The 18,882-nt window shown below is 46.2% G+C and overlaps 1 protein-coding gene across 1 annotated transcript; it reads left to right on the top strand.

The window, feature by feature from the left end:
* Positions 1–3,493: 3,493 nt before the first annotated feature.
* LOC119646337 (flocculation protein FLO11-like) lies at positions 3,494–18,672 on the top strand. The gene is made up of 5 exons (XM_038046762.1): positions 3,494–3,586; positions 6,145–6,312; positions 6,373–8,169; positions 9,205–9,726; positions 18,365–18,672. The coding sequence occupies exons 1-5, from the start codon at positions 3,532–3,534 to the stop codon at positions 18,556–18,558; spliced, it is 2,736 nt and encodes a 911-aa protein (XP_037902690.1). The 5' UTR covers positions 3,494–3,531; the 3' UTR covers positions 18,559–18,672.
* Positions 18,673–18,882: the final 210 nt, after the last annotated feature.

Below are 18,882 nucleotides of genomic sequence, written 5' to 3'. Positions count from 1 at the left end.
AGAGAGGGTGGCTGTTAATACTACCACCATCTGCTGCAACTAAACCACCTGACCTAAGTTGTCGCGGGATACCTCACAACCCATGGGTCGCACGAGGACTTCATGAATTTAGTCCGCGGTGACGGCTAACGTATCCAGGGACCCCAAATCCGCACAGACCAGGATGTGCTTTCCAAAAGCCTCTGACTGTAGCAGCTCGGTACAAACTTTGTTACGCTGGGGAGTCTCAGGTCAAATTATTCGCGGTTGGTTGTCAGGAGGCCAAGTAGAATGAGCGGCAGGACCTGCTACTAAGAAGAGTCGTCTTAGACCATTATAGCGAGCTTGGATTGCGGGTGGTATGAGATTGTCCGGTGGCGTTTTAAGCCGAGGATTTTGCCCATCTCTGAGAATTGAAAGGACTCAAACTATACATTCCTTATTCAGCGATTATAATTGCCGGCACACCAAAGCACGAAATCCATTATCGATAAGGGGCCTCTGCACAAAATTATGCAGTAATGTCTTTCAGAGGTATCGCCTTAGGCCACCGCATGAAACTGTCGATCATTGTGAGGTAATACGTGAAACCGTGCGGAGGATTCTTTTCTAGAGCGCGCCCAAGAGTTCGCAGTTTTTTTTTGCTAAGAACCAAAGTTTCTGAGGAACGCATGGGGACTGGCAAGATCATAATCTTGTACAGTAAGAGCCTTGACCCTGTGGTGAGACATTTCGAGCGAAGTTGAAATAGGCTCCGTTGGCTGCTAACAACCGTGCGCGGATTTCATCGTCATAGTTGTTATCGATGTACGATTTGATATTGTTCGTTCTGTGCTTTTTGACGCTGATGTTGTCACCATGTACTTCGTCTTGCCTTCATTAATGGGCAGCACGAGATCTCCTGCCGCCTGTTCGGTCTGGATGAAGATAGACTGTACATTTTGGGTTGTTTTTCCCATATTGTCAATATCGTCAGCATAGGCCAGCAGTTGGGTGGACTTGAAGAGGATGGTGCCTCTTGCATTGACATCTGCATCGCGAATCACTTTCTTCAGGCCAGGTTGAATAGGAGGCATGGTAGGGCATCTCTTTGTCTTAGACCGTTGTTGATGTTGAATGGTCTCGAAAGTGATTTTGCAAATTTTTTCTGGCCTCACACATTAGTCAGCCTAGTCGGTCTTATCAATTTCGTCGGGATGCCGAATTCTATCATGGCCGCGTACAGTTTCACCCTGGCTATGCTATCATAGGCGGCTTTACAGCCGATGAAAAGATGGTGCAACTGATGGCCATGTTAAAAGGTAGGCATTGATTCGGTGTCTCATATCTTGAACATTAGTTGATGAACCACTTGGTGTAATTGGTCATCTCCATATTTAACCAATTCGGCTGTAATTCTATCGACTCCTGGCGACTTATGGTTTTTAAGCCGGTGGATTGCACGGACTGTTTCTTCTGTGCCTAGGAGCATTTGTCCATCGTCTTCAGTTGGCGAGACCTCCAACTCGCCGATATTTTGGTTGTTGAACAGTTCATCAATATACTCAACCCATGGCTCCAATATGCCCATTTTGTCGGAAATCAGATTTCCCTCTTTGTCTCGGTAGGATGAGCAACGGATATCGACCGGAATATATGGCCTTGGTCCATTGTCTAAGGTCTCGCAGTATATACTGGATGTAGAGCCGAAGGTAGGAAGCTCCCTAAAAGTTCTGAAGAACTGCGTGGTCCTTCTGCGCCCCGGCGATTTCAGGAAAATCGACAATGGCGGGGATCATGACCTCTGCAACGCGTGACGAAGCGTCAGCAAACACGTTATCTTTTCCAGACACGTGCTGGCTGTTGGAAGTGAACTGGCAGATAAAATTCAAGTGCCGAAGTTGGCGAGGGGACGCTTTGTCGGGCTTTTGATTTAAAGCAAAAGTAAGTGGCTTATGGTCCGTGTGAAGGGCCTGCCGAGCATAAGTGCTGTAGTTGCTTTGAAGGGGTTGTGCTGTTTGGAGAAGAAGCTCAACGGCTGCCAGATTCACTTTTGGTGAAGAGCAGCACCTACGAGATGTTTGAGGGATCGGATACGGCTAGGGATGCATCTTGCTGAGGGAATGCCATAAGTGTAACATCCACCAGTTGTTGCTTGGTGGTCTCAAACGCTTGGACCGTCTCAGGGAACCGCAGAATTAGAAGGGAATCTTTGATTTTTGGCTCAGACAAGAAGGCGTTATGGATTGATTGGGGCCTTAGAAATGACGATTGAAATATGCCCAAGAACCTTCCGAAATCCTCAATAGTTTTTTTGGAAGCGGGAAGCTCGAAATCATTTGCTCCTTGACTGGGTTTGGATGAATGCCTTTAGGGGTAATCAGGTGCCGAGGAATTTCACCCGCGATTGCTGGAATTTACATTTCTCCACGTTAAGTACCAGACCGACCTGAAGGAGACGTTGAAAAATGCATTCGAGGTGTTCTCATTGCTCGAACTCAGAGGAAGAGGCAACCAGAACATCATCCAAATATACGAAACAGAAGTTGAGGTTTTCCAGTACAGAGTGGTTTGCGCCGCGTGGCACAGTCCAAAAGTCATTCTAGTGAACTCAAAGTGTCCGAAAGGTGTGCATTTTGCCATTTCTGGAATGTCCTCAAGAGCTACAGGGATCTGATGGTATGCCTTGTCTAGGTTCAAGGTGGAGAAAATACGGCAGTGTGCGATAGAGTGCACAAAATCGTGGATGAATGGGATGGGGTATCGATATGGAATCATCTGAGCGTTTAGACTTCTATACTCGCCATAGGGTCTCCATTCGCCATTAGAATTTGGGACCATGAGAGTGAGTCAAAGTGAGCAGTCTAAAAACTAAAGGGCGATATATCCCGTGAAATTATCCCTATTGAATTTGGTAAGCTGACTTCGCTCCGATCATTACAGTTGAGCGTTGCTGGCTGCAGATAGTTTGAAGATGGGTTACCGATTGGGCTTGTTTTAGTCTTTCGGTTTTTAATTATTAGTTTATTGATCAGCGACCAATTTGACACGTTTCAATTCATTTTAGTTTATTTTTTGGGATGCCATGGCTTTGGGCAAATGTGGCGAAAATATTTTTAAACTTTTCTTTGCACCGGAAAGAGGTCGTTCCCCTACGTTAAATGGAATTAACTTGGATGAAAAAAACCGGTCCTCGAGCGATTTTCAAATTTTTCTTTCTTACACAGTCTATGAGTATATTTTGCTGTAATATCAGGCTGGAACGGCCGTTGCCTTGCAGGATATAAAACCAGCAAATCATTTTTCGGATCGTATCATAATCTATTATATCGTCAATGACACTATACTGACACCTCCCAAGTTGTGTTATTCATTGCTGTATTTTCCAGGGATATTTGCAGCTTATCACTATATAATATCGGTAATTAAAATCACAAGCGATAAAGATATATCTTCTTTACATTATCACTTGTGGCGCGGATGTTTTCGCAGTTTATAAGATCCGCTTCGCAGACAATATTATCACAGTACGGATACAGATATCGATTGAATAGTGCGCTTCTTCAAGACAACATGGTTGTTTTCACAAAAGTGCTACCGTTGGTCCTAGGAATATTATGTGCCCAAGGTGAATTGTTTGGATGAAGTAGAAAAGTGGTCCCTACCTTCATGCTTGGATTATTGTTGTGAAATATCCTTAGGTTGATTCAGGATTGTGTGAAGTGATATCAATTTTATATTTTGTAATCTACGGGTTCATGGCTATTCCATGGTTTTTCGTGCCATAGACGTTTGTGAATCATTCCAGTAAAGTGGTTTCTTTTAAAAAGCTCAAACGCGGACAGTGCCTTAGACCCCTCAACAAAAAAACCCCTACAGCCGAGGTCCTTCTCTTAGTTTTTTGTTGCGATCTATGTCGAACTGATCTTACTCGTTACGTACTTCTATTGAGGCATATCGGAATCCGAGTGTATTAGGTTGACTTTATTAGTGACAAATTTCCATGTCTGAATCCCCTGGAGGATAATGGTGGAACCTGTCCAGTAGGACGGTTTGATATGTCTTCAATGTAGGCGTCCTGAATTCCACCAGTTATATTGCGTTACACAAATCTGGTCGACAAGTCGATAACAAAGGGCCACTTTGCATATACCGGAGTATATAACTGCCGTTTACGTGGCTTCTGATGTTACGAGGACTCCATGAAGACGATCAGCAGCCTCATACTGTTACTGTTGTAAACAACGGGGGAATGACATTCTCTTCCCTTCCTTCCATTTTGCGCTGAGTTCCACTAGATGACCTCATCCCCGTCCATTATGGATCAATAGTTCTACCAGTTTTTCACATGATGAGGCATTCAGTTTCGATATGTTTGATCCAAGCTCACTTTGAATGTGAAAGCGTCCTTCATTTGATGTCACAGAGGATCTTCTTCTTCTTTTGCTGTCACGAGCGATCGCATCCTTCGAGGTTTTTCAAGAAGTTCTTCATCTTACTGAGTACTGCTTTAAGTGACCAAGCCTGAATCCTCTTGATTACTGACTTCACCCCGCTGCAGTTTTTCCCCGACTTTACAATGGCTGCCTTTCAGGAAGTCTTCCAAACCCCCCCCCCCCCCCCTCCGAACAAAATCGTCAACAGTAGAATAAGACTTGCTCCGAGTCCTCAGGTGGGCAACAACATTTAGGGCAAAGTCATCCAGTCTGAACCGATACAGGTTCAGGTACATCCCGCAACTACCATGTTCTGACAGGAATTGGGGTCAGGTGGTAGATAATCCTGTCATTTTATCGCCGAATCCACTTCTCAATACGGAAAACTGATATCTAGATCCACCCTACAAATAGCGTACCTCACTTGCCAGAATGTCTGCCGGGACCATTTCCCCAATAACACGCGCTTCATATAAGGCCCCACTAAGCGGTAAGTCATGTTAAGCCATGTTAAGTACAATCGGCTTGCAGACCGGGGCAATGCATAATAGTGAAATTCCGGCCAAAATCTGCAACTGTATGGAGGGCCTCTACTGTTAGTCATCATCCGTGCTAATGACAAACTGGAACCTGCCGCATTCTCACAGGTATAGTTTAGGTCTCCCTTGAAATCGATCTTCTCGTCAGTCATTACTCCAAAGTATTTGAAAATTGGCATTGAAGTGATGATGTGGCTATCAATACAGACGCTACCCCTATTTATTTCCCTGCGGTTGGCAATCAACGCCATGTCTATCTTTTGTTCGACAAAGTCAAACTGGACCATCTCCAACCATACTTTTAAGGCGCGAAACCGACTATCGTGGCCCCCTGCGAGGCGGGGAGGATAAGAGCCCTAGTGCACATCATGATTCCGGGGATCCGACACTGAGCCTGTGGTACTCCTACCGTCACAGTTCACTGCTTAGGTCATCTGTATCGTAGCGAAACGCCCATTCTGGGAGGAACTTTCGAGGAGGTTAGTCAAGTAACTATGGAAACCCGTTTTAGTTAATGAGTGGAGTGGACCCTACCTGGCTGGATTAAACGCATTTGTGAAGTCCGAAGTTATCACGGCTCACCATTTTTCGGAGAATATCGCGTCTTGAGCCAGCTTGAAAACCACGTCTATGGTATCGATCATTGAAAAAGATTGACGAAAATCTAACTACTGCTTCGATAGGTCAACACTATATTCTATGATATGGAGAAGTTTTCTATAGATGACCCTTTACAATAATTTTACTACGCGGCAAATCGCCCGGTATATTGATGGGTTTCCCGGGTTTTGGGCTTCGGTAGCAGAACTAGTTTCTACCTATTTCACCAAACAGGGAAAACATCTTCAGCTATGTCGACCTCGCTGATAAACCAATAGGACCTCTTATTAACAACGAGTTTATGGGCTCTATTAAGAGTTCTATTATTATCATATATTCTCCGGAATGTTGACTGGAGGGGCACGTGATGGTTGATATTCTTCCTTTCTTTGACGAACCCTCCTTATTTTATTAACGAGGCAGGTGAAAGCTGAGAGGAACGAAGCGGAAGTCTATTGTTTTCAATTACTCCCTTATTGATCTGGTGCGAATTCCCTTGCTGAAGACAATTATATTAAATGTCTCGGAAGGGCTACTACCATGATTATCTCAGTTTCTGAAAATTATATCACGTTATTTGGATTATTGAATTTCTTAACTTTCCATTTCAGTGCAAGCCCAACTAGAATGTTTCGAATGTGATGATTGTCCAGATTCCATGAATAACCAAGCACTCATTAGATTATGCGAAGACGAGAGCGAAACATCGACAATCGGATCAACATCACCAGGGCCGGAAATACATTCAACAACTTCAGCAAATACGCCAACAACAGAAGGTACGTCGCTATCAACAAAAGAGGAATCTTCAAAACCAAGTAGCACACTTCCACCAACAGATAATTCACCACATGCTTCACAAACCACAACTCCATATTTGGGGACTACAACCCCAACAAAAGGAGATACACCACCAGGATCAGAAGGTTCATCAACAACATCAGAAAATGTGTCAGCGTCAACGACCGGGGTAACCACTGAAACAGAAGATCCACATTCAACCACGGATAATTCCCCAACAACTTCCTACACCACTCCACCAGATTCGGGAGGCCCCACTACAGAAAATTCATCTCCAAATTCAGAAAATCCATCAACAACATCAGAACATACATCAACGGAAACCACCGAAATAAGTTCCAAACCAGTCACTTCTTCGACTTCAGAGACAACTCAATCAAATTCGGAACACACTACAGAAATTTCATCACCAAGTTCAGAAAACCCTTCATCAACATCGGAAGATTCGTCAACGACAACGATTGAGCTAACTTCAGAGTCAGGCGATCCAGTCTCATCCACGGATAATCCCTCAACAACGGCGGAGACGACATCAACAGGTTCGGAAAGCACGACTACAGAAGATTCATCACCAAGTTCAGAAAACCCATCATCAACATCGGAAGATTCGTCAACGACAACGACTGAGCTAATTTCAGAGTCAGGCGATCCAGTCTCATCCACGGATAATCCCTCAACAACTGCGGAGACGACACCAACAGGTTCGGAAAGCACCACTACAGAAGATTCATCACCAAGTTCAGAAAACCCATCATCAACATCGGAAGATTCGTCAACGACAACGACTGAGCTAACTTCAGAGTCAGGGGATCCAGTCTCATCCACGGATAATCCCACAACAACTGCGGAGACGGCACCAACAGGTTCGGAAAGCACCACTACAGAAGATTCATCACCAAGTTCAGAAAACCCATCATCAACATCGGAAGATTCGTCAACGACAACGACTGAGCTAACTTCAGAGTCAGACGATCCAGTCTCATCCACGGATAATCCCTCAACAACTGCGGAGACGACACCAACAGGTTCGGAAAGCACCACTACAGAAGGTTCATCACCAAGTTCAGAAAACCCATCATCAACATCGGAAGATTCGTCAACGACAACGACTGAGCTAACTTCAGAGTCAGGCGATCCAGTCTCATCCACGGATAATCCCTCAACAACTGCGGAGACGACACCAACAGGTTCGGAAAGCACCACTACAGAAGATTCATCACCAAGTTCAGAAAACCCATCATCAACATCGGAAGATTCGTCAACGACAACGACTGAGCTAACTTCAGTGTCAGGCGATCCAGTCTCATCCACGGATAATCCCTCAACAACTGCGGAGACGACACCAACAGGTTCGGAAAGCACCACTACAGAAGATTCATCACCAAGTTCAGAAAACCCATCATCAACATCGGAAGATTCGTCAACGACAACGACTGAGCTAACTTCAGAGTCAGGCGATCCAGTCTCATCCACGGATAATCCCTCAACAACTGCGGAGACGACACCAACAGGTTCGGAAAGCACCACTACAGAAGATTCATCACCAAGTTCAGAAAACCCATCATCAACATCGGAAGATTCGTCAACGACAACGACTGAGCTAACTTCAGAGTCAGGCGATCCAGTCTCATCCACGGATAATCCCTCAACAACTGCGGAGACGACACCAACAGGTTCGGAAAGCACCACTACAGAAGATTCATCACCAAGTTCAGAAAACCCATCATCAACATCGGAAGATTCGTCAACGACAACGACTGAGCTAACTTCAGATTCAGGGGATCCAGTCTCATCCACGGATAATCCCTCAACAACTGCAGAGACGACACCAACAGGTTCGGAAAGCACCACTACAGAAGGTTCATCACCAAGTTCAGAAAACCCATCATCAACATCGGAAGATTCGTCAACGACAACGACTAAGCTAACTTCAGAGTCAGACGATCCAGTCTCATCCACGGATAATCCCTCAACAACTGCGGAGACGATACCAACAGGTTCCGAAAGCACCACTACAGAAGGTTCATCACCAAGTTCAGAAAACCCTTCATCAACATCGGAAGATTCGTCAACGACAACGACTGAGCTTACTTCAGAGTCAGGGGATCCAGTCTCATCCACGGATAATCCCTCAACAACTGCGGAGACGACACCAACAGGTTCGGAAAGCACCACTACAGAAGATTCATCACCAAGTTCAGAAAACCTATCATCAACATCGGAAGATTCGTCAACGACAACGACTGAGCTAACTTCAGAGTCAGGCGATCCAGTCTCATCCACGGATAATCCCTCAACAACTGCGGAGACGACACCAACAGGTTCGGAAAGCACCACTAGAGAAGATTCATCACCAAGTTCAGAAAACCCATCATCAACATCGGAAGATTCGTCAACGACAACGACTGAGCTTACTTCAGAGTCAGGCGATCCAGTCTCATCCACGGATAATCCCTCAACAACTGCGGAGACGATACCAACAGGTTTGGAAAGCACCACTACAGAAGATTCATCACCAAGTTCAGAAAACCCATCATCACCATCGGAAGATTCGTCAACGACAACGACTGAGCTAACTTCAGAGTCAGGCGATCCAGTCTCATCCACGGATAATCTCTCAACAACTGCGGAGACGATACCAACAGGTTTGGAAAGCACCACTACAGAAGATTCATCACCAAGTTCAGAAAACCCATCATCACCATCGGAAGATTCGTCAACGACAACGACTGAGCTAACTTCAGAGTCAGGCGATCCAGTCTCATCCACGGATAATCCCTCAACAACTGCGGAGACGACACCAACAGGTTCAGGGGATCCAGTCTCATCCACGGATAATCCCTCAACAACTCCGGAGACGACACCAACAGGTTCGGAAAGCACCACTACAGAAGATTCATCACCAAGTTCAGAAAACCCTTCACCAACATCGGAAGATTCGTCAACGACAACGACTGAGCTAACTTCAGAGTCAGGCGATCCAGTCTCATCCACGGATAATCCCTCAACAACTGCGGAGACGATACCAACAGGTTCGGAAAGCACCACTACAGAAGATTCATCACCAAGTTCAGAAAACTCATCATCAACATCGGAAGATTCGTCAACGACAACGACTGAGGTAACTTCAGAGCCTGGCGGTCCAGCCTCACCCACAGATAACTCGTTAACAACTGCGGAAACCACTACAGAAAATTCCTCAGCCACAGAAAATCAGTCATTAACACCAAGCCGAGTTGTACGGTCAGCACCAATGAGCGGGCAAGTGGTCCTAGTAGGGAAATCAAACTATCCTGAATTTCTTCAAATCCCTAAATCAGTCGCTGGGAGGAAATTACTATTTGTTCGACAAAATGGTAAATCTTACCAATGCTATTCAGTGGAAGTTCAAGGTATGTATTGTCGTATTTAGGATATGTGATATGAAATAGTGAGAGGTACTGGCTATTCTGGAAACCTGTCATGGATGAACCGAACACCAGGTGTAAGATATGCACACTGGCAGGCAGCCAGGTGACCATTGAGGCTTTGCGCTCAGTGGTAACATTTTTTATCGAACAGTCTTGACGGCACCTTCAAAGTCTGGATTCACAGTCGTAGGAGGAAAGAGGAGAATGGTTGGGTTGAGGAACTGTCCAGGCGAGGTTCTGTTCTTGGCAGGTCCATGATGTGAAGGGCGGACTCTGCTCCTATTACTTAGCAGTCCTTGACTTCAGATAGCGAGGGTTCACCATTTGCGCCAAGGAGGATTTGGCCAACTATAAGAAGACGCAGTCGGAAGAGTTTTCGGGTCAGACGCGTGCAATGCGTCGAGCATTTCGGTGGTCAGTACAATGCAATGGCCTATAGGTGATCATGGTGCCAGACTCGGTATACCCTACAATTCGTAAAAGGTAAACTACGAAGGCACTTTCTTTGCGAGTACCAAGCTCTAGCTGAGCCAGGCAGCGGACACTAAGACACCTTAAAAAGGTCGCCAATTGTAGTGTGGAGAGCTGCTATCTTCCATGAATACTACAGGCTGCATATGAGTTACTCAATCGGTATTAGACAGCGTAAAATTTTCTGATCCCTCTTCTTAGTTTTCTAGCAATTAATTAAAATTAATCAGTAGAAAAGTATTTCAGCGAAGGAAATATTTCGATATGATTGTTACTGTTAAGTGAAATTTCAAGGAACCTTCCATTATGATGACTGGACTTCGTGTATGTGATGCTTTCCATTTGAAAACGAAATCGTTGACAAAATATCTTCTGTACAGAGCATACGTCCTCCGCATATATTAGAGGGGGGTTTCCATATCGGGACCTCATAGCAGCGGTTTTCGATATCATCACGGTAAAGTTTGAAAGTGAAACCATATCCAGTGAGGGGGAGAGAACAGGTAGGATATGTTGAAGAAAAATTTAGCTCCCTCTTTTCTCACCCCGTTAAAAATCGCGGCAACCGTCCCCATAAAAAGCTAGATTATTTTCATGTCAAAGTGAAAGGGTTTGATTTCGAACCCCATTCCCGCAGAAGTAAAGCGAGGTATGAACATAGAAGTGAGAGGACCTCTCTCTCAAACCTCATTGAGAAGTCGGTGCTGACAGCCCACCTTAAAAATTGGCAGTTCAAATAGGGAATGTTTTGACATTAACATTGGAAAGCTTGATTTGCCAATGCCGCCTCCGCAAGGGGAAGGGCTGAACAGAGCGTGTAGGAGGAATGGAAAAGTCCCACCTTCCTTCATCCTCGGAAAAAGCCATAAAACTTACAATGTCTTACAAAGTTACGATGTCCCGAAAAGGGGCCAAAGCCTTTCAACGTAGGATGACCGCCACAATTCTTCGACGGTCCTCCTGCATAACCTCTTTATCTACTCCCGCTCCGTGGGTGGCGCTGACAAATCAAACTTTACCGTGATGGTATTAACATATCCCCCATTTGAAGCGACATGACTTTTTAAGGAGTGGCGAAAACCGTTTTTCCTCCGAAAGTGTCAGTCCAGAGTTCTCTAGCCATCATTTTTTTCCGGCTCAGTGATCGCGGCCGGGCTTCATCACCAGTTTGAGTGCCTCATTTGGTATCTGCTCACCCTGCTCACGTCCAGAGGTCTTTGCAGGTAGCCAGTATATCTTTCTTACAGAGGAAATAAACTCTGAATAATTTTTCTAAGTGGATAGCTTTTGGATCGCCTCAACAAAACTTTACTTATTACACCTCCTCGCCTTGTGTTTACGTCCACTACTAAGTCAAGTTCCTTGAAGCATTTCCTCTTTTCGGTAGACGAAATTTGGGTAGAGTTGCTCCAGGAGTACTTGGCGTAGAACAGTTGAGGGAGAGTACCAGCATCTCGGGAAGTCCTGGGGGGACCTGAAACGAATTTCAGGTAACCGTGAACGATGCTACGTAGATGTGGTTGACGTGCTATAGCCCATCAAGGGGTAAATGATTCGTCCAAAAACTGATACTCAGTCGGATCAGCTGCAATCGCTTGCAAACTTACATAAAACAAGCCAACCATTCTATTCAAATTTCCTCCGTCTTCCGTCCTCCGTCCTCCGTCCTCCGTCCTCCGTCCTCCGTCCTCCGTCCTCCGTCCTCCATCCTCCGTCCTCCGTCCTCCGTTCTCCGTCGTCCGTCCTCCATCCTCCATCCTACATCCTACATCCTCCATCCTCCATCCTCCATCCTCCATCCTCCATCCTCCATCCTCCATCCTCCATCCTCCATCCTCCATCCTCCATCCTCCATCCTCCATCCTCCATCCTCCATCCTCCATCCTCCATCCTCCATCCTCCATCCTCCATCCTCCATCCTCCATCCTCCATCCTCCATCCTCCATCCTCCATCCTCCATCCTCCATCCTCCATCCTCCATCCTCCATCCTCCATCCTCCATCCTCCATCCTCCATCCTCCATCCTCCATCCTCCATCCTCCATCCTCCATCCTCCATCCTCCATCCTCCATCCTCCATCCTCCATCCTCCATCCTCCATCCTCCATCCTCCATCCTCCATCCTCCATCCTCCATCCTCCATCCTCCATCCTCCATCCTCCATCCTCCATCCTCCATCCTCCATCCTCCATCCTCCATCCTCCATCCTCCATCCTCCATCCTCCATCCTCCATCCTCCATCCTCCATCCTCCATCCTCCATCCTCCATCCTCCATCCTCCATCCTCCATCCTCCATCCTCCATCCTCCATCCTCCATCCTCCATCCTCCATCCTCCATCCTCCATCCTCCATCCTCCATCCTCCATCCTCCATCCTCCATCCTCCATCCTCCATCCTCCATCCTCCATCCTCCATCCTCCATCCTCCATTCTCCATCCTCCATCCTCCATCCTCCATCCTCCATCCTCCATCCTCCATCCTCCATCCTCCATCCTCCATCCTCCATCCTCCATCCTCCATCCTCCATCCTCCATCCTCCATCCTCCATCCTCCATCCTCCATCCTCCATCCTCCATCCTCCATCCTCCATCCTCCATCCTCCATCCTCCATCCTCCATCCTCCATCCTCCATCCTCCATCCTCCATCCTCCATCCTCCATCCTCCATCCTCCATCCTCCATCCTCCATCCTCCATCCTCCATCCTCCATCCTCCATCCTCCATCCTCCATCCTCCATCCTCCATCCTCCATCCTCTATCCTCTATCCTCTATCCTCTATCCTCTATCCTCCATCCTCCATCCTCCATCCTCCATCCTCCATCCTCCATCCTCCATCCTCCATCCTCCATCCTCCATCCTCCATCCTCCATCCTCCATCCTCCATCCTCCATCCTCCATCCTCCATCCTCCATCCTCCATCCTCCATCCTCCATCCTCCATCCTCCATCCTCCATCCTCCATCCTCCATCCTCCATCCTCCATCCTCCATCCTCTATCCTCCATCCTCCGTCCTCCGTCCTCCGTCCTCCGTCCTCTGTCCTCTGTCCTCTGTCCTCTGTCCTCTGTCCTCTGTCCTCTGTCCTCTGTCCTCTGTCCTCTGTCCTCTGTCCTCTGTCCTCTGTCCTCTGTCCTCTGTCCTCTGTCCTCTGTCCTCTGTCCTCTGTCCTCTGTCCTCTGTCCTCTGTCCTCTGTCCTCTGTCCTCTGTCCTCTGTCCTCTGTCCTCTGTCCTCTGTCCTCTGTCCTCTGTCCTCTGTCCTCTGTCCTCTGTCCTCTGTCCTCTGTCCTCTGTCCTCTGTCCTCTGTCCTCTGTCCTCTGTCCTCTGTCCTCTGTCCTCTGTCCTCTGTCCTCTGTCCTCTGTCCTCTGTCCTCTCCTCTGTCCTCTGTCCTCTGTCCTCTGTCCTCTGTCCTCCGTCCTCCGTCCTCCGTCCTCCGTCCTCCGTCCTCCGTCTTCCGTCCTCCATCCTCCGTACTCTGTCCTCCGTCCTCCGTCCTTCGTCCTCTGTCCTCGGTCCTCGGTCCTCTGTCTAAATGTGCAGCAAACCCTCTGAAGCTATCAGACGATAAACGGAATTCATCTGCTTTCGTTTCTGCGAGTTGCAAGCGCCTCCACCTAGAAAGTTACACCACTCTAGCTGGTGCCCAGAGCTGGTGTTGGGGAAGACGGGGGACACCCTGTCGTCCGAACCAAAACCTAGTGCCCGAGGAGAACCTCCATGGTGGTGGCCGCCGAGATGCAGCAGGCGAATGCTCCGAAGGCCTAATTAGGGCGATCAAACGCAAGTCTGCACGGGAACCCATCTGAAGTCGCAATAGGTCACGAAACCTTACTAGGGGTATACTGGTACCATGGGAACCGGGATACTCCCTGAATTCACATACTTCGGGAGAATTCCTGTTGTATATGCGTTCAGCTCGGTCATTGCGGTTAACCCCCTAGTGGGAGCTTCATTTTGGTTGTTGGTTACGTTCAAGCGAACGAAGACCTTGGGGCTCGACGTGAGGTTGCTTTTCAACACGGGTGCCGTGCTCCTTAGTCAAAGATTTAGGTAGGTCATGTATCCACCAGTATTAATGCTGAGCCATGAACTGGGTATACACTGGTACCATTGTAGCTGCCGCAGCGGGGCTCTAATTGTAGTCACAAAATCAATTCGTGCCTTAAGAAGACCTTGGGGTTAAGTCCCCGAAACAGGTACCCACCCAAAGGAACGAAACCACTCTCACTCTAACCACGTAAGAACCTTCGTTTATTTTTGGGCCTCTTGTTGTTTGCTAATATTCATGTAAATGTCGTGGTGTGGTCGACTAGCATCTACCCAGGAGCATTAATTTCTGCCAGAGCAATTGTAATGTTTCTTCATTTGGCAAAGAAGAATGTCCTTAAGAACCAAATATCACAATTTAGCGGGAGTACCAACACTCCTTCTGGAACCTTGACAAATCGTTGCAGTTGTAAACGGTGGGAAGCTGTCAGTTGAGTACCTCCATCGTCTTCCCTTATCTCCTCATAGTAACAACAGTCCAACAAGCAAAGTTTTAAGGTGGGTTACTGTATTTTTTATTTTAGGCATGGCCCGAAGGTGTTAGTGAATTGAACATATTCTTCCTATACTGCCAGTTTCAATGTTCAATGTTGGGAATGCCATCTAAATCTGGAGCATTATTGCCATCGATTCTCCCAAATATTTATTGCAGTTCTCCATCGGGGAAGGGAAGTGTTTGCAGTCGTTGGATTGGACCATCGTTTGCTTTCCTCTTTTCTGATAATGAAGAAATAGAGTGGCAGCAATTTCTTCACAAAGTAGTGAACAGGTCATCTCGGGTGATCTTTGGCCTCTCAGTCTTTAAATGACCATCCTGTAAGCCTCATCTCAAGGGTTTATGTGGGTATCCTCGCATAACCATTTGAAAATTGCCCACACGCTTTCCTTTGTCCTTTTCTATCGGGTTTTTCTCAGGGCATCTAGCTAAGTTTCCTCTCCGAAAAGCATGCAGGTGGCATCATTGCGCTTTCATTTTTAAGAAGAGTAACATCATGATTACTGGGTGGTTTCGCTGTAATATTGTGATGTTAGGGGGTGATGTGATGTTTGGTGATAGTTGGATCGTATTCGGTTATAGTAATGTGATATCATTGTTGTAATATTACATACATCACCTACCCAAGCTCCAGTTTGTATCACTTCGACCACCTGCAATTGCCTGTAATAGGGTACCCCCTACTTCTTTTTACGTCGTGTTCATTTTGAGCCAGCTACACAGTCATTGTATAGCGCCCTCCGCTTCGCATTTTCTGCATTGTTTCACTTGTTATTTGCACGGCTATGGATGGATGTTTTCGCTATAAAACCTGAGCTAAAGCAGCAAAGGTTTCATAGCCTGGGGTCTAAGATGGGGAGGTAGCTGCATATGAAGTGCAGAGCCGCCTCCTACTCTTCCTCATATTGGCTACATATAGGTGATACTATCATTCCCATTTTATCTTTATGGTAGTTTAAGGAGCAGTGTTCTGCTAATAGCCCTGCTAGAATCCATTCGGTTGCATGAATCCTTGCAATTTCATTCTTCAAGGCAGACTGCTCATGACGCGGCTAACATTTTCCGAGAATGTCGGCTTATGGCCTTCAACAGCAATTTGAGGTGATGATCACTTCCGTTCAGATCGTCTTCCTACCTCATCCTTCTTTAGGTGTCAACTTGTTTTTGGACTTCCACTCTGATTCACTCTTTTTCTCAGATGCCGTAGCTATGTGTATTTTTCCAGCAATTTCACTCGTTCTCTTTCACTTTTTCCAGTTTCTTCAGAGGAAGCCCTTTTTACCCCTTTTGAGTTTCCCATCCGGATGATCTGTTTAACGGTTTATGTAGCCTCTTCCCCCATTTCGCGTGTTCGGTATCTAACGGACACCACTTGTGTTGGCTGACACATTTCTTTTACGTTTTGGTCCCTCTTTTGGTATTGATCATGCCGTACGCCAGCATGATGTCTTTCATTAAGGCCTGTATACTCGCAGCGGTCAAAGGGTAGCATAGGTCCCAGGGCGAAAGCGAAACGTGGATTGATACCCACGATGGAGCATAAAACCTGGGAAACACCTGTTGAACCAACACCAACAGTTCTACTACCAAACCCTATCTAAACCTCCCCGTGGTGATCGCTGGGAGTTTTTTCGTAATGAAAAACTGCAGACGGGGAAGGATGAAAGCGAGCATCCCGCGCCCCTAACAACCGGACAAATTGTACCAACTGGTCCTCCAGGCTGGGGGTTGGGTGGGGCAACAAAATGGAATAACGACTTGCCCATTTTCTCATGGAACGTGCGCTCCCTGTACAGACCGAATGCTGCTGGGCAGCTAGCAAGAGTTGCGCTGAATAGGGACCATCCAGTAAACCATGTGCTTGGAGTAGGTTTCTTAGCCAGCCAAAAAATGAAATTTGTTGTTATCGGCTTTGAAAACATAAGCGAAAGGCTATGCGTTCTCCATTTACGAGGAAAATTTAGAAATATAAGCGTCATTAGGATACCTTCTACGAAGCAGTTGAGCGGGTCCTCGAAGCCTATTCCAAGAAAAATCGGGCGGTTGGTTCGACGATGAATGTAAGCTACGGAACGGAAAAATGCTTCTTACCGGGTAATGTTGCATTCTCAAAGAACGCGAACACGCGGAAAACCGACTTCACAGACGGAAAACCCTGAAGCCTGGGAGAACCCAACAGGCCTGTGAACTCAATACCAGCAAGTCAATGAAGCCTGATACACCTCGATACTTATCCTGCCGAGACAAAGAGGGAAATCTGATTTCAAGCAGAATGGGCATATTGGGGAGCTACGGGTTGAGTAAAAAGAACGTTGACGAGTTGGAGGTCCTGCCAACAGAAGACGACGGACAACTGCTGCTACCACTAAGAATGTAAGAAGCAATCCATGCAATTCATCGGCTTAAATACCATAAGTTGCCAGGAGCTGATGGAGTTACAGCGGAGTTGGTTAAATTTGGAGGTGATCCACTACACCAAGCGATAACGCTCAAGGTGTGGGACAGCGAATCGATGCCTGACGCCTGGCCGTCCGTCCGGTTGTGGATAAAATCCGGCTCAATAGGTTACGGTGGGCGGCTCACTTAATCCGTATGGATGAGGATGATCCCACCCGGAAAGTCTATAAGGGCAATATCTATGGTAGAAAAAGAAGACGAGGCAGACCCTGCCTAAGATGGAGCGATGGCGTAGGTCAGGATGCCAGACAGCTTTTAGGGATATCGAATTGGTGAACCTTGGTGCAAAACCGGGATGTTTGGAGTTCATCACTAAGGCAGGCCTAGACCGGGTACCAATTGTTGCACCGTTGATGATGATGATACTCGCAGAACTTGATAACATTTTCCAAAGATAGCTACCGATTTGGAGCAACGTCTTGGATATCTTAAGCCTTTAGGCGTCGCCCCACTGAAGGAAATCGCGGCGCTGCTGCCCGTATGGAGGGGAGGCGATTCTAGGAAGAATTCTCTTTTTCTGAACGGCTTTGTTCATGGGAATAGTTCTATTCCGTCCTAGCCATTTGCAACAAAGTAGTCAAGATTCGAACTGTTCCTATTCTCCTCTGTGTGATTGAAGGTTTGACGACACAAGACAGAAGTGGATACCGGTGGCTTTGAATGGTGAGCACTCGCAAGTGTTATTTACTCCTTAGTGTTTCCTATTTACCCCTCAGTTTCGCTATCATCGCACTTAACGCTGTGCTTCTTTACTATTTACGATATTTAGAATTTTTGAATTCAAAAAGCACTGAAACTAAAATTGGGTTTTGCCTCATCAAAGAAGTTAAGCGCTATTGAGAGTAATTAGTATTTAGATGGGGGACCGTTGGCGAAATTCGACTTTTTCTTGTCCAACTGTAATGCAGATAGATAGAGAGAGTACTGGAATGATGAATAGAAACGTTCTATGCCCTTGGTAGCAATATATAAGCTTAAAGGATACCCTGAATATTTGGTAGTGAGGGCGAGAAGTAAATATTAACAATTTCAACCAGAGCACGTCCTCTTTATTGAAAACATCACATATAATTAAAGATTCCAGTGTTTCATACTTGCGCCTCTGCTATATAACACATTATTTTATATATTGTCGTTTTTTCGATTTTCAGGATCCGACGGGAAGTATAAAACCAAAAAAGGATGTACAAGTAGGAACGACTTTTGCAGTCCGGCTGGAAATAATACCAGAAACTGCCGTACGTGCGATACCAGCAAGTGTAATGGTGGCGCCCATATTGTTGTTTCGTTAGTAACTGTGATATCAAGTTTGATTTTGTTACGTATCTTTGCCTTACAAGTCTAAGGTTGCTTGGATTCGAGTCTATCACATCTGTTTGAAGGTTTTACCATAATTTTTACTTTTTATTTTGCAATGATTGAATGACTGTCATATTAAATTATTGAATTAATAATAAAGAAATTAAACTATAATGACGTTTGTGTAGAAGCTATTTTTTTAAGAAGAAAGCTATGAGGCAAGTCTGTACCTACCATTTCGAATGGATTATGCTTTTTGGAGGCGAGGTCATTATTTTCCATCCGGCATTTACTGCTAGCAGGGCAACAATTGAGATCCTGGAGGAGTATATGACCAGTGATCGCTAGTCTATTTCCTTTAAAGGGCTAA

The sequence above is a fragment of the Hermetia illucens genome, chromosome 1, assembly GCF_905115235.1.
Source record: "Hermetia illucens chromosome 1, iHerIll2.2.curated.20191125, whole genome shotgun sequence".
In the NCBI taxonomy this organism is placed as follows: domain Eukaryota; kingdom Metazoa; phylum Arthropoda; class Insecta; order Diptera; family Stratiomyidae; genus Hermetia; species Hermetia illucens.
The sequence above is the reverse complement of the archived record's forward strand: the minus strand, read 5'-3'. Positions and strand labels throughout refer to the sequence as shown.

Bases quoted from the DNA above. Each gene is read 5' to 3' on its own strand.
- LOC119646337 (XM_038046762.1), top strand. From the start codon at position 3,532: ATGGTTGTTTTCACAAAAGTGCTACCGTTGGTCCTAGGAATATTATGT. The intron at 3,587-6,144 runs GTGAATTGTTTG...TTTCCATTTCAG, and splicing joins AGGAATATTATGTGCCCAAG to TGCAAGCCCAACTAGAATGT. The intron at 6,313-6,372 runs GTACGTCGCTAT...TTCCACCAACAG, and splicing joins AAATACGCCAACAACAGAAG to ATAATTCACCACATGCTTCA.